Source organism: Ceratotherium simum, chromosome 3, assembly GCF_057802395.1.
Source record: "Ceratotherium simum simum isolate JZ-2026a chromosome 3, ASM5780239v1, whole genome shotgun sequence".
NCBI classification, from domain to species: domain Eukaryota; kingdom Metazoa; phylum Chordata; class Mammalia; order Perissodactyla; family Rhinocerotidae; genus Ceratotherium; species Ceratotherium simum.
This window is the reverse complement of record NC_141902.1, coordinates 18,603,650-18,631,250: the sequence shown is the minus strand read 5'-3', so window position 1 is coordinate 18,631,250 and position 27,601 is coordinate 18,603,650. Positions and strand designations below refer to the sequence as shown.

At 39.3% G+C, this 27,601-nt stretch overlaps 1 protein-coding gene across 4 annotated transcripts in view; it reads right to left on the bottom strand.

Moving 5' to 3' along the window:
• Window positions 1-27,173, bottom strand: part of PRKD1 (protein kinase D1) — a 290,658-nt gene extending 263,485 nt beyond the window's left edge. The window contains exon 1 of one of the 4 annotated variants that reach the window (XM_087423100.1): window positions 26,685-27,173. In XM_087423100.1, coding sequence (XP_087279226.1) covers window positions 26,685-26,948 — 264 coding nt within the window. In that variant the 5' untranslated portion in view covers window positions 26,949-27,173. The remainder of the gene's footprint in view (window positions 1-26,684) is intronic. The other 3 variants (XM_087423108.1, XM_087423114.1, XM_004421150.3) reach the window with 3 other exon arrangements.
• Window positions 27,174-27,601: the final 428 nt, after the last annotated feature.

Below are 27,601 nucleotides of genomic sequence, written 5' to 3'. Positions count from 1 at the left end.
AGATCTTGCAGGGCCTTCCTTGCGGATCAGGGTCCGTGTCACGGATTGTGGACTTCACCCTAGGTGGAAGGAGAAGTATACTATCCTCAGTGGGAAGCTAGAAGCCAAAGGAGTTCCAGTGATGAAGTCTGTAGCTCCTGGGGTACAGAGCTGGGCAGAGAACGGACAGAGGCGGGTGGAGAAGAATTTTGTCACTGAACGGTTTTACATGGGTGTGATTTGATGAGACTCCCATTTGTACAAAACTCTGCACCTGGTTAGTAGAGAATGCACGAGGATACTTGCCATACAAGCAAAACTGATGATGTCTAGGACCATGGGGTGAACAGTGGAGGTGGACAGAGGTAAACAGATTTACCATTTGAAAACACAATGGATGAGCACTTGGTCATTATACAGAAAGGGACAAGAGAGAGGGTGGTGTTGAGAATGACTTCTCAATTTCTGAAATAAGCAAGGGCAACACTGAATCACCCTCTGGATCCTGTGATATATGTACTGTCAGAGGAAGCACAAGAGCAATCTTTACTGAGCTTGAAACTTGATTTCTTCACAAGGGCTTCAGTAAAAGCAGTCTAAAACTAAGATGTCCTGTTTCATTTTTCGACATATGATGTTAAAACGTGTACATTCAAACGAGAGTATACATTTAAACTGTAAGCCCTGCAGAAAAACTTTGAGAAGTGGATACCCTCTAGCTCAACACCATGTTTAGAGGAATAACCTGCCTTCATTTATATTGTGCTTCATAGACTACTCACTCCACCTGGCCCACCCACTCTCTTCCAAGCCACTGCCATCTCTCTCCTGAATTCATAGAACTTACTATTTTTATGCTTATGTTTCATTGTTCATCTCTACCCACTATAACAGCAGCTTTGAGAAAGCAGAGATTTTGTCGGTTTTGTTCACAGACGGACCCATGTGCCTGGAATAGCGCCTCATCTGCAGGAGGTGCTCAATATATCCCTGTAGAACAGATGAAGGAAGGAAGGACAAATATTATCTGATGGAATCATGTTCTAAACCCTGTAAAGCAATATGGGAACAATTATCTCCATTTTGTAGATGAGAAAACAGAACCTATGAGAATTTAAATGATTTTCCTATGTACTAAGCCAGAATTTAAATCCAAATTTCCTGACTCTTAAGTTCAGTAAATCCATTTTTCATTAATGTTTCCCAGTCATCAGGTTTTTAAAGCTTCCACATGTGCGCGCACACACACACACGAACAACCATTCCCCATCAAGACTGTCAGCCTAAACATAGGTTTGTTTTTCCCTCCAACAAGTAGTATTTGCTTAGGTGACAGGAGAGAGAGTGGACATCAGTGGTTTTGTCTCTCTGATAATCAGGAAAATAAAAAGAGAGGACTTATTTCTGCCTCCATCGGCAAAATCTTCAGATATGGTTATAAAGCTGGGCAAATACAACACAAAACAAACAAGATATGTGATAACTGAGTAAAAGGACATCAAATTATGGTAGCTAGGCCTTACTTACAGAAAACAGTCTAAAAAGGCTGAGCTTCAAGACGTTCCAATTTATCATAAGAATGAAATACAAAAATCAGGGAGGGGGCAGGAACCTCCTTGGCTTGTGTCACCACAACTAACACGCAAATGAGTCTTCTAGTAAGTGCCTTGGAGAAAAACAAACGAAGTAACTATTACATTTAGCAGAAGAAAGGGGCAGGTGGGGGGGGAGGCGGGGGGGTTGGGGGGGTGGCTATAGAAACAAAGAATGAGAGAAAATAATGACATTAATCAATAATGGAAATTCCCTAAATATTTTTCCTTTTAAAAGCAAAACTTTGCTTTCTTGTATTTCTCTGATTATAAAAATTTGTAAATTTTTCATATTTTATTTAAAATGATATACAATAACAACGAAAACACCTATAATCCTATCAGCCAGAGAAAACCATTTATCATTTTAGATGATCAGAGTATCTATCTAGACTTCTATGTATAGATACAAATTTTTAATGGGCTCATTTTACATGTTTTATAAACCTTTTTCACTTAACCATATATCACAGACATCTTTCATGCAAATAAAAATATGGTTCTACATCCACATTTTCAAGTCTGCATAATTCTTCATTATGTGGCTACAACACAATTCATTTACCTAATTCCTCATTTTGAGACACTGGAGTTGTCTGCAGCTCATTTCCTTCACCAACATCTGTGCACATGTGATTGTGTACATGTGAGATTTTCGTTTTAAGAAATTCAAGAAATGGAACTGCAAGATCAAAGAGCAAGAATATTTCTATGTCTTTTAATACATATTCTCAGACGATTCTCCAGAAAACGATTCCAAGTTTCTACTCACGTCAACGACATACAAGAATAGTCATTTCCCCACCCCAAGTAGTATTGCTTTCATCCTGATCAATTTCACAGGTGACAACTAGTCTCCCAAAGATGTTCTGTGTGCATTTTTATTACAAAATCTCACATGTTTATCAGCACAATCTTCTTTCTTTTATAATGGTCTGTTTCTATTCCCCAAATCCACACCAGTAGCCTCACTGGGAGTAGGCCCCAGGACTCTATATTTTCAGTGCTCAGCAGATGACTCCCATGAGCACTCAGATCTGAGAATCGCTAGCCCGTATGTTAAGTATTTATAGTGCTGGACAGCTTACAAAAGGTTTGGCTTCCGTGGTCTCAATGGATCTACCCAATAAGCAGGTGGCACAGGAAAATCAAGGGATACTGTCACCCACTAGGTGCCCCGAGAAACTCAAGGGTGGGTTTGGAAGCATTTCCAAGTTGCTTTTCCAAGTTGTTTTTTTTCCCTTTTGTTATGCTAAGGAGATGCAACCACCAACCACCCTGAAACTGACCAAGCCTCACCACAAGAGCTACGCCCATGACCTCTGCCTTATTTTTAATGCTAAGATCTCTCCAGGAGGAGCTGAGGCCTCATTCCCATAACCCACAGTGTACGTGGAAGCATGTTTTCCAACTGAGCCTGCGCAAGCGAATACCCGCCTCTCCCTTTGTTTTGGGGTTTTTTTTTTTTTTTTTTGGTGAGGAAGATTAGCCCTGAGCTAACATCCGTTGCCAATCCTCCTCTTTTTGCTGAGGAAGACAGGCCCTAGGATAACATCCGTGCCCATCTTCCTCTACTTCATATGTGGGACGCCTGCCACAGCATGGCTTGATAAGCGGTGCGTAGGTCCACGCCCAGGATCCAAACCTGTAAACCCCCAGCCACTAAAGCAAAACACGGGAACTTAACCACTGTGCCACCACCGGGTGGTCCTTGGCCACCTCTCCCTCTTAAATAGTCACTCCTCATCCGACATAAAGGTCACTGCTTCCCTTTGTTGGGGGATGACATGACTTTGGAAATGATTCCTCATGGTCTCCTACTTGCTGCAAATACACTTTACTTTGTGAGACAACTTCCATTGGTGTAGTCTTATTTAACATACCAGGAGGCGAGCCCACTTGGTTCAGTAACAATACTGCCAGAAATTTAAAAATCAAAAAAGCTCAGAGAGGCTTAGTAACTTGCCCAAGGTCACAAAGCTAATAAAAGAAAGAACTCTTCACAATGCTACAGAACAGAGATAAGACATTTCGCAGTTTCAGAAATCTTAAAATTGTGCATCTTAAGTTGGAGAATATTTGGTAGTAAACTGTGTGACTCAGACAACTCACATTTAAACTTAGGGTTAAAACTCGCCAGGGAGGGAAGCATTATACAACGTTTTTATGTTTCAAACTGATATTTTTAAAAAGGAATTTAAAAGAAACACTCTTATAGAGAAAATGAAGAGGAAGTATGTACTGGGGAGGAAGGTGTGGTCTAAAGCCCCCTCTAACTCTGCACTGATGGAACCTCACTAACAGCTATAATGGATCCAGTTCTTTTTGAAAAGGGGAGTGTTCTCCATGACCAGATGGCAAATGCCACACTTCAGGCAACCCTGTGTGTTCCAGTGCAATGACCTCTGGTGGGGAACCGTGATCGGGGGCAAAGTGATGCTCTAGAGCAAACAGATCTTTGCTATTTACTAACTATGCATCCTTGTTATTAAGTTGTGTGTGTCACAGTTCCCTAATCTGTAAAACGACAACAATTCCAACCTCACAATATTTTGATGAACATAAAAAGAAAAAAGGAAAGGAAATGGGTAACGTGCTGTCTATCTGGTAGGTGCCTAGTAACTCTGTTTTTTTCTAAAGATATGATAAAGAAATAGAGTTGCATTTCTGAAAGACTGACTTACTAACTTGGAGAAACTGACTGCTGCCCTGGGATCTCATCGTGTTTGGACAGCTTACCTAACCATTCAGTGTACAACAGCTGTAGGAAGCTACAGCAAAATAGGACCCACCAAAGTCTATTGAACCATCCAAGGAAAGCTGGGTTATTGCTGAAGAGACTGTGATGTACAGTTAACAGAAAAAAAGACCTTTGCAATACTCGAAATGTTATCTGAACATAAAGTTTGATTTGGAGGGCATTTTATGCAAAAATAGAAATAACACTTTCCTTTCTTGAGGAGATGACTCAAATATTAAAGTAATGCAACATACATTGGTCACATGTGCTGTACCACCGAAGGCAGACATACAATATTCTAAAATCCGGGGGAAAAATTAAGGGTTTTTTAATAATTTGGTAAGTTCTTTTCTTCAGCAGTACTCAATGATTTTTGGTAAAAGATAAATTCTGAATACTAATGTTCAAGAAGTAACAGTTAGCATTTTCTTAGATACTGAGATGCTTTTTCAAAAATAATCTTGTACACCAATATAGAGCTACCAGTGTTTCTCGAAATGTAAAGGAAAACGCAGTGTGTCATACATTATGTTACTCCTTTAAATTTCAAACAAGTTAAAAATTAAAATGAATTTATCCTAAAACTACTGTTTTTTTTCTTTTTTTTAATAATTTTATTTATTTATTTATTTCCCCCAAAGCCCCAGTAGATAGTTGTATGTCATAGTTGCACATCCTTCTAGTTGCCGTATGTGGGACCTGGCCTCAGCATGGCCAGAGAAGCGGTGCGTCGGTGCGCACCCGGGATCCAAACCCGGGCCGCCAGCAACGGAGCGCGCGCACTTAACCGCTAAGCCACGGGGCCGACCCAAAACTACTGTTTCTTAATTTCAAAAACTTAAAAATTAGTTTTTTGTTATTCGTTGTGTTTCCAAAGTCCGTAGTATAGCCAATTTTTCAATTCCGGATTTTGCAGCTCTCCATTTAGGTGTTTTTTTGCACATTAAAATAAGAAAGTCAAGGAATCTCTGTACAATGTTTATGCAGGTCATTAAATATAATAACCTAAGCTTGAAATAGCAAAAGAGGCTACTTCCTTTTTAAAAAGATTCAAAAGATTTCACTACATTTTAGCTAAGGTGCCTGAGGAAGCCATGGAGTGGTCTATGAGCTCCTCAGGGAGGGGCGTGGTCTTTTTCTCCACTTTTTACATCAACAGGTCTATGCGTGCCTAGAGCAATAAAGATACATTTCAAAATGTTTATTGAATAAGTGAACCCCACATTATTCAAATACTGGAGCTTTTGATGGAAAAGTGTAAAATATATCACATTTCACACTTCAGTTGGCTCTTAGACTTCTTAACACAAAGCACATCATCAGTTCATCCGTATCCTTATATCTTTCAATATAACTAGATTGATAATTCTGACCAAAAGAGAAGCCACTGTTATCACTATTCATGTTGGTTTTGTTTGAGCTGGCTGAGAATTTGACAAAGTAGGCTCCAATCCAGTCCAAATGGTTACATCAGGTGTGTCCGCAGATACAAACTGCCTGGGCCGTCCCTTGCTATTCAGTACAGATGTTTTTAAATATTTCTTTTAAAACAAAAAGAGAGTGAGATACATGTTAAAGAACAAATCAATATTACAGACTCTTCTGGATGTTACTTTAGAGGACAGAAGGCAGAGAATATCTTTGTGGGCTGGCAAATTCTAATACTCATCCAGAAGGTTGATTTAGAATATCTTGATCACTGGAGTATTCTGAAGTTTGATTGATTAATATTTATGAAATGCTCAAAGTGCAAATTCTCATACTTATGATGCAAACATGAAAATATTTATATCAAGGTTAGCACTTGCTATTTTGAATTCAATGCACAATTCACTAAGAATCAATACAAGCACACACCAGTAGAACACAGTTTACATCAAATAAATACAGTATTTTTGTAACACTGAATTTAGATACAGTTGTAAATAAAATTTAAACATTTCTTCATGAGAGTTACTATCATATACATCAATTTGCCAGTTTTCAAACCTTGTCAAAAAATTTTAGAATCAATTTCTTTTATACAACACATCCTTAACCACGGAGAGGTTGTTCATGTAAAACAAGAATTTACTATTTAGGATTTTGCCCACACAGGCCCGAAATTATAACCATAACAAGGCTATGAAGGAGGCTGTTATCATGGACTGACTGCTTGGCATGTGCAAAGCACTGTGTTCTACGGATGTTATTAACGCACATGATAACCTTATAAAACAGCTATTATGATGCACAGACACTTATTATCCCCATTTTACAGCAAAGGCCATTGAGTTCACAAGTAAACTGCCCAAGGTACTCAGAAAGCAAGTAGCAGAAACAGGATTCAACCTAGACTCGTCCTCTTAACTATTCCCTTATACAGTTCATAGTGAGAGCCAGCGTTAATAAAAATGCTTGGCTTTGGAAAGGGAAAAAGAAAGATCTTCATAATAACTCTACTATAAAACAATTTAAAAGGTAAAGCATAAAAAGTCCACAAATTCCATGTGTTTTCAACTCCAAATTTATTATTTAATCAACTCCCATTTACATCTGATTCATAGTTAACATGAAAATGTCAATCTATTTCACTCAATAACACTACCTTCTAATTACAACATTGCTGGGCCCTTTTGAAAAATACTCAAGCCATTTTTCCTTTGATCCCTGCAACAACAACTCTGGTGGTAGGAACAACAGATACTGCTTCCCCTGTTAGATGAGACATTGTAAAGCTGCGGAAACTCAGAATTCAAAAGTTAGGCAACTGTCAAGGATCCCAAAGCTGTTTGAGTTTATATCTCAAGTGCTTAGAACAGAGCTTGGCACACAGTAAATACTGAATGCACATCTGTATAACACCATAACCTAGGTCTTCTACTCATAAGCCACTATTCTCTTTCAATACTGTCACACTGTCACTCTTCCCCCGGGACTCAAAGCACGACTTGGATCCAGATGCATTGGAATTGTGATTTATTCATTTTCATGGCAAGAAACTCATTCAAAAATATGTTACACTTCCTGGAAGAAATGAGTAAAATTATTTTTATCAATAACATGGCTCATCAAAAGAGTATAGTGCCTTCCAAAAGTGAGGCCAACACAGTAAAGCTAAGGCATCAGATTAACAGTTGTTGAGCTGAAGTTATCATTTCCTTTGAAGGTATTTTTGAGGATGGATCACTACATTTTAGAGTTTTTTATTGGCCCACAGAGGAGAGATTGAAAATTTCTCTCCTACATGGATGCTCCAAGGATGGAATGAAATACTGTTCCGAACATGCTCAGCATAGAGCCCTGTTCCATAAAGGCTTATTTAGTCATTTCAACTAAGTCTAATTCAGAATGACAAAATAAAACCTGTACCCACAGATCCCTTTAATTCTCACATGACCCTGGCTTCTAACCACAATTTTTATATCAGTGGCTCATTATTTAGATTCAATTTTTAGAAGTGTTTGCATCTCTTCCTTGTTACTTTTATAATCATGCATATCGTAAGAAATTTAGAGTGATAAAAAGAAAAAAAAAAGTGTCTTACCCCAAACCAGAGATAACCACTATTAGGATATTTGTTAATTTGTTTATGTTTTTCTTAACTGAAAAACGAATAAGAAAAACAAGAGTGAGGACAAAGGGGGAGTAAAAAGCAGATTTTAAAATCAGTGCCCCAATGTCCTATATACCTGCTCTTTGGGTCCTAAATTTGGGTGTAACCTTTAGGGCAGTCCACATAAGATGGAAAAATGTTAATGTCACACTTTGCACTGTCAATGAGATTAAAAGTATAGGAATGGCTCAGGAGAGGAACAACTATTCTTGGAACTAAAATTTAAAAGGAAATGTTTCCACAGGTTCCTCACAAAGAAGACTGTACAGTATAATGAACAATGTATCGGGCTTTACCTTAGACCTGAGTTTGACAAGATCAGACTGTCTAACCAACTTAGAGATGGGTTAACGGCATCACCACAAGTAATTCTGCATTTCACTAACACAATGCCTTTTGACACACAATTCTTTAATGTAACTTGATTCAGGATTGTACTTCAAAAGATCTGGGAGAATGGGCAGACTGTCTGTCCCTCCAGCAACGCCTCTTGAAGGCCACCCCGTGCACAGCAAGCAGCCAGCATCAGTATAATGCCTGGAGCACAGATTATCTTCGTTGCCAGTTGATCAGAGAACCGCATGTCCTAACAGACAATAAAACTAAAATGCAGGAGCCTTACAAAGCGGAGCACCTAAATGGAAGGCAGCCCTCTCAGAGAGAGTGTTATTGTAACACCAGGATTCTCTGCAAAATTCATTCTGACGACTCTCCAGAGCTCGGATTAAAAATAAATCTTAATATTTACCTTGAAGGTAATCTGGGGCGAAGAAGATGAAGGGGTATGATTGGAGAACTAGAAATTAATTATTAATGAAAGAAGACATTATATTTTGATAATGATTGAAGCTAGATGAAGCTGGGTGATGGGTACACAGAATCCATAATTAAAAAGTGAAAATAAAAATCTAATAATTTATCCAAAGAAAGCCTAACATTGTAGAGTACTAATCTTAATGTACTCTTTAAGATGAACTATTTGTGAGAAGCATACCAAGAAACTGAAAATAAATACACATATACATTTTACATATAAATATATGTTTTTACAAATACATCTATATTTTACATATATACTTTTTACATATACAAATACACACATATATAATATTATTGCTTCTTTTAAACCAACTATAAGCTTGGAAACATTTGCCAACATAATAAATTTAGATTTAGAAAAATTTACAGGTACCCATCTTTACGGCAACAATTAATTAACAGTATCAGTCTCCAGTCTGGGCTCCTCGTAATTCCAAATAATAAAACTTAACCATTTATAAAAGAAGATTTTCTTTGTGTTCTCTATAACAGGCATCCAGCTCATTCAAAAGTATTATCAAATTATTAAGAAACAAGCTAAAGGGAAGAGGGGCCATTGTTTTTCAGATTTGTTAATCCACCTGCAAATGTTTAAGACGTTCTATATATATAGTCCGCTGGTTAAGTGCATAAACTTTGGAGCCTAAATGCCTAAATTTAAACCCCACTCTCTCACTGCCTCTGTAATCCTGGACAATTCTTTCTGTGTCCCAATTTCCTCACTTGTAAAATGAGGGTAAAAGTAATTACCCACCTCCCGGGTAAATGAGTTAGTCTCACTAAGCCCTTTAAAATTAAAGAGTGGTATTGTAATGGCTGAGAAATGTTAGCTACATTAGGATAATAATAATAATAACAGTAACAATAATTGCTATTATTACTTTAACTGACCTATCAGAAGTTGATTCCTACTGATGTTTATGCCAATAGTCCCTTACTGGGCAGGTTCTGATACAGCTTAAATGATCAGGGCTAAATGCTGAGTTCAAACAGATCAGCTCACAATTGATTCTTGTTCATGGATTTGAAGGCCAAGGTGAGATTAATAAAACCCGAAAGGAGTCTGATATTGTTAGAGGAGGTGCTACAAGAACAGTATCTAAATTCTGACTGCTCCTACTGTAGAATCACTGCCTAAAATACTCAGAGTTTCTAGTTGGAAATCAGTTTGGACAAAAGACCAATAAACAAATAATTTGTGGAGAACACATGTTCACTTTTTCTGAAGGCGATTTAACTGTACTCTTGGTCTGCTAGATGAGTGATGGCACTTCCTTCGCTGATTTTCAGGTGCACAACCACACAGACTGTGTGAGATGGACCCACTCAAGGTGAAAGAGCACATCTTTAAAAGAGAGAGAAAATTCTGGGAGGGAAAGGCAGGAAGGTCACACTACACCATCAAGAATGTTGTAACTTGGCCTAACTCCTAAAATTTGACCCATTTTTCCTCCAGGGACTCTAGTCTTCCATGTTCCTGTACCCCAAGGAATTCTGAGGGGCTACAGTCAATAATCCGAAAATAAACAGGAGGAATGTTTTTTGTATATCAAGAACCCTACTCTTAAAATGGCTGGATAAAAGATACACTTGATGACTTAACTATTTGTCAGTGGAGAAAACAGGTTTCACTATGAAAATCCAAGTTGAGATAACTCCTGTTCTCACCAGCTTCTCAGTTCTTTGTAAAACCTTGCCAGGAAAGGTGGGGATCATCCTGGTAACAAGTAGCCTAGAAGCAGGATAGTTTTAAACAGAAACATGGCTACAAAATTGCTACTATTCCACCTCTCATGAATGAGCGATACAGGGGTATCATCTCCCCTGGCTTAGCACCAAGGGCTGGGAGAAGCTTTCCCCAGGAAACTGTTGAGGTTACACACACTTCTGGCTTACAGCATGCAACTGTTTGCCCAAAATACAGCAGTTATGGGCTTGGGAGAACACAGATTTCTCATCCAAGGACTGGATGTTATGTTAAAAAGCAACAGGGTTCCAGAAAATCAAATATGATATCCACCCAGCGGGGTTCACGACTGGAGAAAATAACTCATGAGTATCTATGAGACACTTAAGAATGTCAGAAAAGGCTTAAAACTGCAGGAGAAAGCCAATTATGAGGGGGAAAAAAAGATACAAACAGCAGGGCAGAAAATTTAAAACATATGAGGTGTAAATCTGTGTTGTCAAGAGCTAAAATTACAAACAAGAGAAAATAAAAAGAATTAGCCAAAGACTAAAAAAAATCCCAGAAAACAAGATAAGAAACACAAAGACACACACACATATAGATGGACAGATACAGATATATAATTTAACACCTTTCATCTAGTATACAATAAATAAGTATTAAAAGTATAAATGAAAATGATTTTCAAAAATAAGCGTAAGCTTAAATCTTTTAAAAAGCTGAAATCTGACTTAATAAGAAATATAAAACACAGTTACTGAGATGCAAAAAGTAAAAAATTAAAGTAACTAAGGTTAAGAATTGGCAGGAAACAAAGACAAGGTAAATGTTTTTAAACCGTAATCCTACTGACCCACATCGAAGCAGCCAAACTAGTGACTTTTAATGATTAAAAAGCTGCTCTCTGGAGGCCACTCTGCTGAACGTTCCCTGTCAGCCCATCTGAGTTTCTCAAATTCACTTCACAAGCCAGTGGGCAACAAAAAACGGACTTCCAGCTAACAGTGGTTGAGTTTGTGTTATTTTCTGATGCTTTTTTTCCCGAAAGACGTTATTCTTTCCTCTCCAACACCATCTCTCCTACCACTACATTTATATGTCAGGCTTTTTACTATTTCCATAAGCATGTTTTTAAAATCTACAGGTAAGTTAGGCTGAGATTTGAGAAGTAAAACACTGAAGTGTCTTTCATAATATTTCAACTAGGTATCCACTAACAACCACAAAAACTCCTTTTGTTCCAAAGATTGAATTCAATTCAATAAACATTTATTCAAGCCCTCTCATAAAATGTTTTCAGGACAGAAGGCTTTCACAGGCTTTACATCCTTGGCCCAGTTAGAGGAGAGGAATACCAATTCCTCAGAACACACTCCCATCCCAGGGGTTTGTTTGTGTTTGTTTCCTCAAACAACAGTTCAACATTCTCTGTAAGAACATCAATCTCCCAAAATACTTCTGATTCACTTTTAAAAAAACAACTATTTGAATAATAATTATGGATCAAGGTAGAAATGAGCACTTCCTAGAAAGCAAATAGCCCAGACATAGCAAAAGACTTAATTTGCATAAAGATTGACCACACAGTTCTGCTTCGAGGAGGAAATGAACTAGTAAATAATGGGACAAACCATTTGTTCAAGTCATTCAGAGCAGGCACTGTGCTAGACCTTGGGGTAACAGTGAAAAAGCAGGCACAGGACAGCGTTTGGTGTTCCCACTCTCATGTGATTTACTGGATCTGACTTAATTCATGCAGTAAAGACGTTCTTGAACCTTGCTGTGTAAATCAAAGTTTTCTCAATCAAAATATACTTTAAATTGCCAAACACAGCTCTACTGCATTTAATAAGCAATACAACTGCTTCTTTTACAAAAGAAATGATTTGGGGGGAGAATGGACATGTCAAAGATGACATTCATTGATGTCTACAAAAACCTCAGTTTCTTGTATTTCACGTTTCTAAAGACCACTATAGAGAGCTGAATAAGAACAAACTAGGGTGAAATTTTACCTTTAAGAAACTATTCTATGGAATTTTCTTCAATATTTATAGCAATGTGTGTTTTTCAAACTGCTTTTTAAAAGATCAAACTGAATTTGGATACACAGAGAAAATATCAGGCCAGTTCTTATGAAACAAAAGCAGGAAAATGGAAAGTGATAATCATTTTTTAAAGTTTATTATTTGTTCATTGTTGAACTTGTTAGACATATTTCATATGCAGTCTATCCAATAATGGATATTTAAGTGTTGGCTATTAAATATAACAATTTATTCTGATCTTGCTGCTTGCTTCCCTTGATTTTTCTCTTTAAATACAGAGCAAAAAACCCAAAATCCCATGCATTTGTACCTTTCAAACTGAAAAAAGCAAAGCATCACTATAATTCTGAAATTAAAATTATAATCTAAATATTAATCCTAGGAATATTAATGGACAATATCAAAATATTAAAAGATAATATTAATCAGGAATATTAACGGACAAGTTCAGATATACATACTATATATGTCAGTGGGAAAAAATTTGCCAGAGTAGGGAACAAGTTAAACATATTGTGATCAATCCATATACCAATTCTATTCAGACGTTAGAAAGCAGTGCTCTGAGCTTTCTTTTATTTACAGGGGAAGACATCGAGTTAGAAGAATAATTGTGTAAGTTGTGACTAAACGACCAAGCAAAGCCCCAAGAGATGGCCAACATTCAATCACATACTAATATCTATAGGAATTATGTAGCCTTAAGAGAAAGAAAATGAAATTTTCTTTGGGAATATTTGAAATTAAATATAGAAAAGTTTAAGAGAATCAAAACTATAAAACTAACGCTTTTGTGCATATTATGTACATAGAATTATGCAACTAATTTCGGCTTATGTGTATGTCATGGAACACTGAAGAACTTAAACTTTACCATATTTACATGTTTATAAGTTTCACTTATTAGATGTAAAAGCATTACTTAAAAACAAATAAATGTTTATCAAGCAGGTAATTGCAGTATTTAAAGGAAACAGAATATATTAAATTTAAAAATGCAATTCAAAATGTTTAAAAGTATCTAAATAATTAAGTTTGTAAAGGATACTAATTCTTCAAAGGTTCTTAAATATGATTGTTAAAATTTGCTAGACAAAAAAAATAAAAATACTTATAAGTTGCACTAGAAAGATTAACATCTGAACCTGTAACTTCAATAACTTGAATATTAAATTCTAAAACCAAAGTAAATATCTGAAAAGCCTTTTCTTCACACAAAAGTTACCCCCAAGGGCATTAAACATTTTATATAGAAAGACCTAGTATCAAATGAAAAGAGAAAATTCAATCATATGTGAGTTATGACAAGAATATTCACTTACAGAAAAAAATCTGGTAAGATATTCACCAAAATGTTAACTGCATTTAACTCTGAGTGGTACAATCCATTTTGGGGCTTATCCAAAGTTCTCATCTTTTCTGCGGTGAATGTGGCATATTCGTTTTCTGTTACTGCTATAACAAACTACCACAAACTTAGTAGCTTTAAAAAACACAAATTTGTTCTCTTACAGTTCTGAAGGTCAGAAGTCCAAAATCGGTTTCACTGAGCTAAATTCAAGGTGTGGTTCCTTCTGGAGGCTCTAAGGGAGAATCATTTTTCTTGCTTTTTTAGCGTCCAGCTTTGACTGTATTGCTTGGTTCATGACCCCTTCCTCGCATCACTCCAACCTCTTATTTCTGTTGTCTCATCTATTGCTATGACTGTAACTCCTCCTGCTTCCCTCTTACAAGGACCCAGCCTTCCTTGGCTCTTGGCCCATTTCCTCCACCTTCAAAGTCAGCAACACGGGATGGAGGCCCTCTCACACTTAGAATCTCTGCTGCTTTTCAGTCTCATCTGTCTGACCTAACCTGGAAGATTCACCACTTTCAAGGACTCACATGATTGGATTGGGCCCATCCAGACAATCCAGGACAATCTTCCTATTTCAAAATCCTTAACTTAATCACATCTGCAAAGTCCCTTTTGCTGTAACATTCACAGGTTCCAGGGATTAGGATGTGGAACATCTTTGAGGGCTATTATTCAGCCCATCACATGTTGTAATTTTGTAATTTTCAAAATAAAAGAAAAACAATTATTTAATTAAAGTATAAAAATTATAATTTTTCATGTGGGGAAAATTCTAAACAGAAATGATTATACAAAATCAAGTTCCTTTTCAAGTGGCTTTAGACCCATTGACTTCTATTATTTTTCAGGAGCTAGAACACTTATTATAATTTCTGAACCTATAATTCTTAATATTACTTCAACAGTATATTCATCAACAGAATATATTTGCTTCATCCAGGTTATTCCTGTGAACATCTTCAGAAAATATAAGCTACAGCCTACACGTTTTTATTGTGGGACAATATAATTTCCAAAATTTTATTTCCCTTATTTGTCTACTTGTTATTAAATATAAAACAAGTTTTCTGAGTAATCAAATGCATTTGTGTGCAATTTCTCTCTTTTTTGCTAACCATGTTACATTTTCTCCAGATCAGAGAATACAATAAAGTACAACTTGAACCTCTAATGTTATCCCTCTGCATGTAAGTCAGTGTATTCCGCCTTTGTGATGGTTGCCAAGGGTGCTGAAGCTTCAAGGCAGGCCTTTCTGTTTACTTATTTGAATTAATAAAGCTAGTATGAACTACCAGAGTAAGTAAAATTATTTGCTATTTGATACAAAAGAAAAATGTACATATCCATCATAGCATCTTGATTTACAATGATTGGGTGGATTGTCTTTTCTTCCTTAAGTTATACAGAAACTTTTGGTCAAAGGGGATAACATTCTAACCCAAGTAAAGTTTTTATTTGTTTTTGTTTTTAGCTTAAGACTCCATTTAGAAAACTCACTCAAAGTGACATGGTTAATATATATAATCTGATGACTCCTCCAATGAAATAAATTCTAAGTGTAAGTTTTGCTTTTATCTTTAAATGTATAAGGATTTTTGGCCAAAAAGTAATAAAATGTCTGTCCTAATTAAGGTTTCTCTCTCTGTTTTTTTTGTTGTTGTTGTTGTTTTTTAACTTAAAACTCCATAGTTTTTATCAGCGAACATACAATTTAAAAGAATTCCAGGACACCAGACATAAATTGGGACTGTCCTGGACAAGTGGGCATATGGTCCCTCTATTTAACTTAGTGTCCTAGCTCAACTCCACCGCATCAGTGCATTCTCACTGGATGTTCACTTTTGCTCCCTATTCTTCCCAAAGAATTGAATAAAAGCAAAGATCATTCAAGATCTAGTCTTTTATTCTTTGAAAATCTATGCAAGCTATTGGATTTATTTAAATATTCTAAAGATCTACATCCCAGGTGACAACAGCTCATTTCACATTCGTAGATGAAACTAACATTTGTCGCAGGGAAGGGCATGGAGTCTTCCTGTCTAGAGGCTACTCTGAAGCTAATCAATTATTTCTCAGCACTGGTCATTTGGTAGAGAAGAACTACGCATGAGTGATCCACCTTACTATTCCTTCAACAACAACTGATGCCCTGTGTCCTACTAGTTAAAAATGAGTTATCTCAAGATAAGGCTTGTTACAAGGCACAGTACTTGACTAGCAGACATCTAGTAAATTCAAACTTCTAATGCAGCTGGACAGGTCTGCTGGCTTTCGGTCAGCCAAGAGACTATGGTGAGTCAGGTCAAAAACAGAATTCTCTACGTAACTTATCCATTGTATTATAGCTGCGAACGTTCCAAATACATCCGAGAGAGGCAACAGTTCAGGTACCTTTCCAGTCCATTAGGAATGAGTAACCACTTTACTATATGCTTCCCAATAGACATTCAGGGCAGAAATCCTTAGGATTTAATTGAATTAGGGATATACTTTAGCTCAAATCATGTCTACCTATATATACAACTACATTTTTGTGTAGCCTAAAAATAGTACAATTAGTCTACAAGAGAAGTGTTGGCTTTAGCTCTGCACACAGGCAATGCAAAGGAATGCAAGGCAACTCACAGTTCAGACTGGCCAGCACTACTGAAGTGGAAAGAAAACTTCCACGTGGCCCGTGATTGATCATGCACAAGTGTACCTTAGGGTGGGTTCATTCATAATTGACCAAACATAAGCAAACAAACAAATGCATAAAATTTATAAAAAGAGAAAACATATTTGCAAAACATTATCCTTAGCATACGGGCATCCAAATACTTCTCAAATGAAAGGCAACTATTAAAAGGCCCTTTTCTTAAGGATCCTTAGTTACTTTCTCAGTATCTGCTAAGGATTAATGCATTATTCAAGAAGAAATGATTTCTTGATTTCTGGTAGCCAGGATTCTTTACGTCCTCTAATCTTGAGCCACAGTGACCAATACACGATCCACTATAAGCGCTTCTTCCACAACACCTGTGTCCACATCTCACTGGAAGGAAGTGTTGTGAAGCAACCTAGGCCAATTTAATCACACAAGGAAATTAACCTCATTGGACAAATAACAGTGGTGTCTGGAAACTTAAAGATGGGTGAGGATTGGCTACACCCACATCTTCTTACCAGAGGATAATGAAAGCAAATTCCAAACCAAATTCTGCCACAAAGATATTCGTTTTAAAATATATATACATATAACAGTTCATATGACTCCTGAAGGGTTAGGACGTCGCTAAAATACTTTAGGCAATCACATATCTGTAATGACCCTAATATCCCCAATAAGAGCCCATTTTTAACATTCCTTACATTAATTACCAATACCTGGGGTGGGTATCTTGCCACTGATAAGAGAAGCCTTATAATGGCGTCCTCCAAAGAGACTAGAATTCTAGCTGACCACTAACTGAGAAGTGAATTCCAGATGAGGGAAGCCTTCCAGACTAAGGAATAATTTAAACTAACATACAGATAATATCACACTGTGAAAGCGGAGTGTTTATAAGTAAATTTCAGCCAACATAATAGGAAGTTTAACACTTCCCCCTCCCCCACAATTTGATAATTCCAAACTCGCGATACAGATCTGTGGCCATCCCAGCCCTCTCTGTTCTTAGGATTAGCTAGAGTGAAGTGAATAAAGAATTGGAGGGGTTTGCTTTCTACTTAGCTATGTGTTTTGGGGTAAATGATTTAACCTCTCTAAGCTTTCTCATCCTTAAAATGGAGAGAAAATGAATATCGCAAAGGGCTACTGTGAAAATCAGAGATAACAAATGAAAAGAAGCTGAGATACAAACAGGGACACAGAGTAAATGCCAGGAAGGTTCTCTTCCTGGAGGCTCCCCTCTGCAGCCCTAGAACCTTGTAGATCATGATCAAGAAAGGAACAAGCTCTTCCTAAAATTCTCCCAGTCAAGTCATCCTGGAGTTGTTCCTTGAACCCCCTCATCTGTGACGCTCTGAAAACTTCCAAAGAGGACTCCTCTGCTTGTAAAACGCCACCTCCGAGACCTCTCCCCACTGCTATTCCTGAGTTATCCAATGGGGCCATTCCTGCTACTCAATCCACAGGAGGTCAGAGCTTCCTTGTCACTGTCCTTTTCCGCCCTCAGGTGCCACCAGTCTCCTGATGGCACAGGCCTTGCCTACTGTCTCCTGCTCAGGTCTACTCACCACCACTGATTCAAAGCCGTCACCAAAGCTTACCTGCCATCCCTCCCGACCCCCAGTTCCTCCCACTCTTTCCTGCTTTCCACAATGGAAGCTCCAGCTGTCTGCCCTAGACCACTGCTTTTGGTCAAGGGGCCTTGACCTCTAGTGTTACTGTTCTGAGGATCCCACTGGACTAACCTCTAAATAATTACAATTCTGTTGGTCACACATGTTCTGAGCTGCAGCTTTCCCCATCCGGGATACAGACGAAACCTTTCAAAGACGCTGAGCGCCAAGACTATACAGATGGCTCAGCACGGACAGCAGACCTCACCTTTCCGCAAACTGAGAAATATTCTCTTGTCCCAACCTAATAATCTATTTTCTTTGGCAAAGAAATCACCCAAATTCCTCTTATTCCCTACGCCAGATGCCCTGGAGCCCTTATGTATGTCCATCCCTGAAGGCCGGCCATGATTTCTCAGAACTCTGAGACAGACGTAGCCACTCTGAGGTATTATAAGAACTCCTGGTCCCACCCAAGAGGCAGTACCAGACCACAAGCCTACCACCATTTCTCAATAATCTGAGGATGCAAAAGAGGAAAAACAAGGTTCATGTTTAATTGATAAAAAAGTTGAGACACGGTGTCATGAATAAATATTTGACCAGTGATAGATGGCCTAATTCAATCAATTAAGTTGTCTGGAACTTAATTCAAGCACCTGAACAGAACTGAATCCCTGGTCTCTCTCTGGCTATAGTTATCCATTCAAATCAAAGTGATATTCTATAATTACCCAGTAGTTATTATATCATTAGTATGAGTGATTTAGACAACCTCAGGAAAGGTTTTGATTTTTTGGTGTATCCAACACTGACAGTTTAAAAATCTTTATTAACACTTTAACCTAATGGTTTAATCTTTATTAATGCTTAATGGAAAATATTTTGCTCCTTAAGAAAGTCTGAAATTTACATCAGTGTAAATCTAGCAGAATAAATTTCAAACCAAATATTCTTACAGTCAACTTAAACCATTTACAGAAAATACACAAAAGGCAAACTGATTTAAGGGTATATGAACCTCATATCTGAATAAATTGTTCTTTTATTTGATGTGCAAATGTTTCTGTCTGTGACATATCTTATCAAATCAGACTTTGATTATACTCAGGTTCTTTTTATCCCACTGTTTATAAAAAAGGAAATAGATCTTTACTTCACATATTTAATACTCTTTTAATTGTCTGTAGAGCCTTAGATTATTAATAATACCATTTATCATGCATATTCATACCTTTTGCTCAGATTTTCATTATCACTTTCATACTTTTCATTCATTTTATAATATATATGTGAAAAAAGTGGCTGCTGACTGTTGGGGAGAGAGGCATTCAGAAATTTTTGAAATTGTGCCTAAATACAAGCAGTAAATTCAACAAATTCCTCTTCAATCAGTGGCTTAGTCAGAATAGAAGCCAATGAACCAGTGAAGGGCACATAAATTTTTTTCCCTTTTACCAAAATAATTTGGACAAAATTCCTGCATGATTGCATATTTAAAAAACTAATCTTCATATTTGCCAACATTGCTAAGCTGCTGTATCAACTGTCTAGCTTTAGCCAAATAAAACCTTTTTGCAACTTTGGAATAAACTTCTATACAGGAAACTGTAAATTTGGACAGGCATAATTGTGTCTCAATACGTCGTGTTTTTACACCAATTCTTACCTTTATAACCATCTAAATTATATGATATTCCATAATGGCTATAGTGGCCACGTAATTAAAGGCTTTGTTTATTTAATTATCTGTTTTCTGTGTGCAACTAGAAAGACAGAGTAAGAAACGGCATGATGTGGGCTTCTCTGCTGCCAAGTAACTTCAAATGGTGCTGTCGTTATTGGTTCTTAATTGTACAAAAATATTTGGTTGACAGTATCAGAGGAATTCCTGGGGGAAATTTCACATATTCTTGTAGATGGAAAAGAATTTTGAATATATATATATATATATGTGAGCAAAATAACCATTTTCTCTGTATCTAAATTCTATCAATAGAAAGAGAAAAATTGATGCTTTTTTCCTTGTCATTTTGCATTGTTCTAACATATTCCAACATTAAAGAAAGATTTAAGAAACTGAAATCTCATTTTCAAAACCTCTCTAGAATAGTGCTGGGGAAATTAAAAGGTGACCACTATCTTTAAAAACACACTATGTTTTGATCTCTATTTTCACATCTGGGCTTAGATCTTTCAGACTGGCCAAAGTGATTATCAGAGGTCAGAGGTCAAAAGGATTAGTTATCCCCAACACACAGAAACAAAGCAACAAATAAAACAAAGAACTCTCATGTTATGATCAACTCCTATGGAACTGCCTCTTTATTTTACCCACTCCTAATCTAATCCAAGCCCAGCCCCACTACCTTGATCATTATACTAGTTTCCCAGTATAGTTTGAGAGCTTATGCAATGATTCTAGTCTACACACACACATACACACACACGTTTCATGTAATTATCCATTTCATTTTTGTTTAAAAGATGGATAATTACTGATTGTGGTAGTCTAATGATTTTATAATGGAGCATGGACTTCCATGAGAGGTAAGTGGTAGTTAGTGAAAAGATCTGGAAAAGACTTGTGATTGGCTTAGCCAAACTGCTAACTCAATTGTTTCCCAGTAAAATTACCTCGCATTCCATTTATAACACTTCTGCACATGCACAACCAATGATGTTACATTAGCTATTCATCAGATGTAACAAATTAGCAAACAACCTCTAGATGCTAGCATGACAGCAAATCATTTCAAAGTGTCTTCCTCCTCATATCAAGGGTTGATCTGCAAAAGAACTTTTGATTTCAGTCTTGAAGACCAGAGTTGGGAATCATTATGTTGCCAAATGCTGCACCATTACCTATTTTATTTTCCTTTTTTATCAAATGAAATATCACTGAAGTTACTCTTGCAACTGAAAAGTAATTAAATCAACTTCTTATCAAAAATAATAAAAAGCAATGAAGATATGCTTTACTTTTATCAGTATATGTGTTTTCCATTTAGCAATAATCAAATTACTCTTTAAGGAATTCTGAGAGGTTGCGATTTGAAAGGCTGTTTCAAAATGCAACTACTCCTAAGATTCGCCCTATTACAGAGGGCAGAGAACAAATAATGCTACCTGGGCCTTACAGCCAGATTGCTTTTTAATACTACAATTCTAATTATATATTGAGATAAGAATAAGATAATAAAGTACACATTTCTTTTGTTAACCAGACAGTATGCTAACCTGTAAAGCTTTAGAATATCAATAATCCTATTTATTATGTATCTATTTACCAGGCAGTATATTTAACCCTTTATACGTACCATCTTTAATCTTCAAAGCAATCTTAGATAAGTCACAACCATACATTCATAGGCTTATGAATTTGTTTGTATTGTATAGTAAGGTCATTAAAAGTCTTTCACGCATAAATTGGTGAAGATCCATATACAATCACCTCACTACCAACAACAAAAAAAGAGTAATAATAAGTGGCAAAATAAAGTTTTAAATCTCCCTTAATAGTTATGATAGGAGTCTGATTATATGGAGCAACACAGTCATCAAGTATGGGGCAAATTTTCAAACTTTACTAATAATTTTCCAGCCCCACCCCTACCCCTAACCCCCACTCTCATATACACACACACTATAGTTTTCACAGAAAATTCTTTCAAGTTTATCTCAACCTGGAACTACAGGTCAAAATTAATTCATATATTTGTCAAAACAGTCAATCATCCAATTCTCCCCAACCCAAAGACTGTAAAGCTTAATGCCTTTAACTTCACTGGCTCAAACTTCAGTTTTCACCAGGAAAACTTCAGTTTTCCTGGTGAAAACTGTCAAATAGTATACACCTGCAAGATAAGGTTTTCAGTTCTGTGTATTGATAGAAAAATGTAAAGCAGAGTTTCTCTTTTGGATTATGGGATATACAATGAGGCCCCACTTTTTGCAGCCTACAGCACAAAATATAAAACAATACTTCAGCATCTGAAGGCTTAACGTGGATAATGAGGCTTTTAAAAATATGTATCAATGGGCCCAGCCTGCTGGCATAGTGGTTAAGTTCGCGCACTCCACTTTGGCGGCCCGGGGTTCACAGGTCTGAATCCCTGGTGCGGACCAACATACCGCTCATCAAGCCATGCTGTGGTGGCATCCCACATACAAAATAAAGGAAGAGTGGCACAGATGTTAGCTCAGGGCCAATCTTCCTCACACAAAAAAACATACATATATATCAAAACACAGTCAGACACTTAGATAATATGCTACATATATATGCATATATTACATATATATTACATAGGCATTACATATACCAAAATATAGTCCTATTATACTACTAAACTTGAAAAGAAATTGAAATTTTAAATATTTAGTATTAAAGTTATATTACTTAAGAATCAATTAATGAAACAACAAATTCTATACTTCATCATTAAATCAGAAATCAATAGACATACAATAATGAAAAATAGAAAATGAATTAAAAATATACACTAAGACCCAAACACCATCAATAGCCTAAAAAGATTCTGTGTTCCACATATGTTGGGCTGGTCAAGAAGCTAATTACTTCCAGCTTTCTGTGTAGAAGTAGAGCAGCTAAAATTAACGAAAAGTTAAAAATGACACTACAACTAAGACAACAATTTACAATTAAAAAAGTAACAAAACTATAGGCAGAGCAAAGCTGCCCTCAAACCAAGGCACTCACCTGGGCTAGTCCTTTAGTGAGCTATCCTCTATAAAATCTCACTCTTCAGTTTCTTTGGTCACATAAATGACTGTGCACAGAGAAACTATATGCTAGAGTGTTAAGATGTTATTACTCCACTTAAGTAAATTCAAAAAGGAAATATGAGTCATCTTTGTACTCAGATAACAGCCAAATGAATGCACAGTCATATTAATTGCATCCCACATCCCTAAATTAATACTGCTTGCTTAAAAAAGTGCGTGTGTGTGTGTGTGTGTGTGTGTGTGTGTGTGTGTAGATAGATAGACAGATGATGTACTACGAAACCAAATTAATTCTTCCTTTAGAATACTGTTCCTTCCTTCAGAACAATTCCTTCTTAGTCCTTCTATTCAAGGTTCTTTGATAGCAGAAAGTAACAGTGGTTCCAAGTGAAGTCAATTACTGTTATCATTTTTTTACCCTCCAGAAAACAATAATCATGGATACTAATGAACAGAATACATGTTTTTATATACAACCAGCCTTCAAGGTTACATGCTTGCAAAGTAAAGAAATAAGCATAATATAAATAAAACCTTGGGCTGATACTTCCAAAAAAGCAGGAGTTAATTACATCTTCTATATTCATGCATTGTTACATACAAAAAAGCTAGACTAGATTTATCATCTAAACTAAAAGATAAAAGAAATAATTCTTTAGTTATATAATTCAGTACATACTTAGGGTACTTTACCTTAAAATAAAAATATTTTTGTTGAATTACCATTAAAATATTTCGAGTACAATCATATGTCTGCCACTTTTCAAACCTCCACAATTAAAGAAAAACTATACTCTAAATTCTAAGTAATAACGATAATAACTTAAAGATCAGTTTCTCAGGGGCAGGATCTCTCTTATTCAGCCCCGTACTCCCTAGCAGCTCATCCCACAGAAAATGCCCCATGAATGCTGCTGAAGTAAACTGAATTGTCAGCTAATACTTTCAAAGATTTAAGCTAGTCTGATCTCTGTTAGTATTTAGGGAACTCTCAAACAAACCATATCAAAACTCTCTCAACGTGTTATAACACAATGAATGAGGAGAACTCAGAAAATCAGGAGAACCTGCTGCTGCGGGCTCAACATGATTCTAGGCTACACAGTAAACTGTAAATGACTTCAAACTCTCAGCTCTCTCCTAAAACATCCATTTATCCATCCATCCATCCTCCCTCCCTGCCTCTCTCTTTCTCTCCTGTGCATCCTCCTTCACAGTTGCTATCTTCAGAAAGTACTTCAAGAGAACCTGAAATAAAGGGCCAAAGCATCTCCTCCCGCTGCCTTAACTCCACACTGACCCCCGCTGCCATTTCTACTGTCACAAACCAAAGAAACCACCGCTACCCTGTGATGGATACTCAGGCCTCCTAATCTTGTTTACGCCTGGGGTGACATGTAGCTCAAGACAGATGCCAGAAGACAGACAGATAGATGGAATTTTCCCTGTCTAGACCCACCATCCAGTAAATATTTATTGACAGTATCGTATATATGAATAACTCTCAAAGCCACATCTCTAAATCTAACTCTCCCTTTGCCATCACCTTAAAAAAAAAAAAGGGCAAGTGAGATCTTTGCCTTGGCTCTCCCAAGCAGCCAAACTGTTCAAACTCTTCTTTCAGAGACAGAGGAACTACCAGAGTAATACAAAAGGAGTCCCCTTGCGAACCAGCCTGCAGGGCCGATGTCTGTCCCCTTCCAGTATTTCTCCAGGTCTCTCCCTGCGAGCCTGGGCTCAATTAGCTCACGACTGAACTCCAGTTTTCCTTCTGCCATAACATTTTTCGCATTCTAAAACCTCTTCCACACGGCAAATCCACCTTCCAGATGTCTCTGTGTAGATTACTGAGGCTTCTAGTAATCTGAGTTCACTTTAATTTCAAGGCCTTTCAGAACTGTACTCTCTCTGAACACTCTAGACACTCCCCCCAGGCCCGCTGCCTTCCACGGGGGCTGGGTGCCTCTCCCTTTGCGCTCATTTCACTCCCTCCAAGTCACATCCCTCCCGTAGCTACTGAGATCACTGGAATCCACTCTCCATTCAAATTCCCAATCCCAAACCTCTTGAACCACACGTTTCTCCCCATCCTATACTCCATCAAGGTGTGTGTATATGTATGTGTGTACATGTGTGTGCGTGTGTGTCTGTGTGTTTTCAAGCTGGTCAAAAACAGTGTGTTCATATTAATTTGACCCAAATTCAATATTCCTTGTAACTCTATGACTTGCTTTAGAATTTAGGTAAATTAAAATCCTATACAATGGCATTAGCTTTCAGAGAAGTTTTATTATACACTGTTTACATGCTTATCCTGTATTGTTCTTTAATTAACTGGTGTCCACTCTAATAGAGACTGTTGCAGACTACAACTTCCATTAAGGGAAGGCTTTCAATGCCTAGGCGAGTGCTCCTGCTCACCTGCAATAGACATTCTTCAATACTGACGAGGAGGAGGCACCACACGATACAACTTGTACCAGAATTAGACAAATTTTGTAATTTACAAGGAAGTTGCAAAAAACTGAGAGTCGCATGTAACATAGAATGTCACCCCTCTCAATAAACAAAAACTTCCGGCACTCACTGTTACCTTAGTGTGGCCTCCAAAACTTTTACAACTTCCTAGACTCGTGATTTTTCCCCAGGGTTTTTCCTAACATCCCTGTGCTCATTGCCACAATTCACAACACTCAGGTTTAGCAAATTCTGTTCCAAATAGTTCAAAGAAAGCATTCACGATTATTCAAGTGATCTTTATAAGGTGTGTACTAGCCACTCCTCCAGGGTTGAAATTCAGCACCTTTAGAGACCTCTGTCTCCACTCCCTAAACCCGGGCAGTTTATATTCAGAAGACTGGCGCCATCGCCTCCTCCTTTACTCTCTTATCACCCTCTTCCGTGCACCATGCCTCTGGATGGCTACAGAAACAACCTGAAATTCGGAACTGCACTATAAACAGTGGTGGGCCAGCTGGGTCTCCTCCCCGGTGGCCTGGCCCAGGATAATCGTCCTTTTTCCAACCCGCCTTTGGTGGCCGCTGTCCAGAGTTCCAAACTTAAGGGCACGGCCGGCCTCGGGGCGCTCCTGGGCAATACTCCCACCATTTAAATGCCTGTGCCCCCCCCCACTTCAGTGCCCCATTATCGGCGTCCCAGGGATGAAAAGCAAGAAGGCTGCAACTTTCAGATTTTATGTTGAAAAATTTGCTCCCATGAAAAATTTGCTCACACAGATGTGAGACTAAAAGATGACAAGGAGGTGGGTAGTTGCGGTCTGGTCAGTTGTTTTCACAGCTGGCCGAGTCAATCATCCTCCTCTAAAAGCTTATTTGACAGGTGAGAAATTCCTCATCTCCAGATCTTTCCAAAGAACTCCTCGGCATCAGTTTGAGCTGGGAGAGGGGCCTGAAGGGGAAGGGAGTGGTGCTGAAATCGTGCGGAGCGTGTCCCGGGGGGGAACTCCGGTGCAGGAAGGAGGATTCCGGCGCCAAGAATGTGCTGGTCCAGAGGGAAGAGGGGAGAGCCGGGAAGTCTTAGGGGTAAGGAGAGGCGCGACGAGAAAAGGGCAAGATACCTGGAAATGTCCTGAGAGAGATGGAAATGGGTGAGGAGGGTGCAGACCGGAGAGAAATCGGGAATATAAGAAGGTGGGGCAAGGAGAGAACGGGACAACAGGCAGCGCAGTGCCTCGGACGCGGGCGTCCCACCTCGGCCGGTGCCAGACCCTCCGGAGCGCCGGCGAGGCCGGCCCCCGGCGGAGCCCCGGAGCCGGGAAGTTGGCGCGGCCGGGCGGGCAGCGCCCCCTGCGCGGCGGGGAGGCGCCGGGCTCGGGGCCGCGCGGCGCCTTACCTTCTGGTCGACGATGGAGCAAGCCATCTCGCGGACGTGCGCCAGGCTGTAGTCCCCGGACGAGTCCTGCAGCAGCAGCACCGGCTCGCGGCTCAGGCCGATCTGCAGATGGAACGAGATGCCCCCGGCGGGGGCCGCGACGGGAGCCAGGAACGGCGCGGGCCCCGGCCCCGACCCCGGGACCAGCGCGGCGGCCGCCGCCGCCGCCGCCGCCGCCACGGGCAGCAGCGGGCTGGGCGGCCGCAGGACCGGCGGGGCGCTCATCGCTCGGCGGGCGCGCCGAGGGCCGCAGGGCCGGGCAGCCGAAAAGTTTTGCTGCCGCGGAGCCGGGAGCTTCTCTCTGCAAGGGCCGAGGCGGAAAATAAAAACTTTCCGGAAAAGTCCCCGCGCGGGGGGAGGGCCCGGGATGAGGGGAGGGAGGGGAGGAGGAAAATGGCCGAGGCGGGAGGACTGCGCCGCCGGGAGCGCGGGCACCGCGCGGGGGAGGCGCCGCCGCCGAGGAGCAGCCGCCGCGGCGCTCGGGGGACGGGGCGGCGGGCGGCGCAGCCCGCGGGGCGGGGCGGGGAGGAGGGGGCGCGGGGGCGGGCACTGCGCGGCCACCACCCCGCGGGCGCCGGAGCCTCAAGAGCCGCGGGCGCGCGGCCGCAGTGGCCGCAGGGTGCCCGGTCGCCGCCCCCTCCGCCCGCGGGTGCCCGGGCTTGAGCCTCCGCGAGCCGGGGCGGGACCGAGCAGCGGGGCTCGGGGCCGCCCCCGCGGGCGCGGTCCGTCCCTCCCCGGCCGGACTCCGGTCTCGCTGGCCGGGCTGCCCGACTGCGGACGGGGGGACGGGGCGCACCTCCTGCGACCCGTTGCCTGGAGCCGCGAGCTTCCCGGTCCCCAAGTCCCTGCCACTTCTTCCAAATGCCCGAGGACTACCC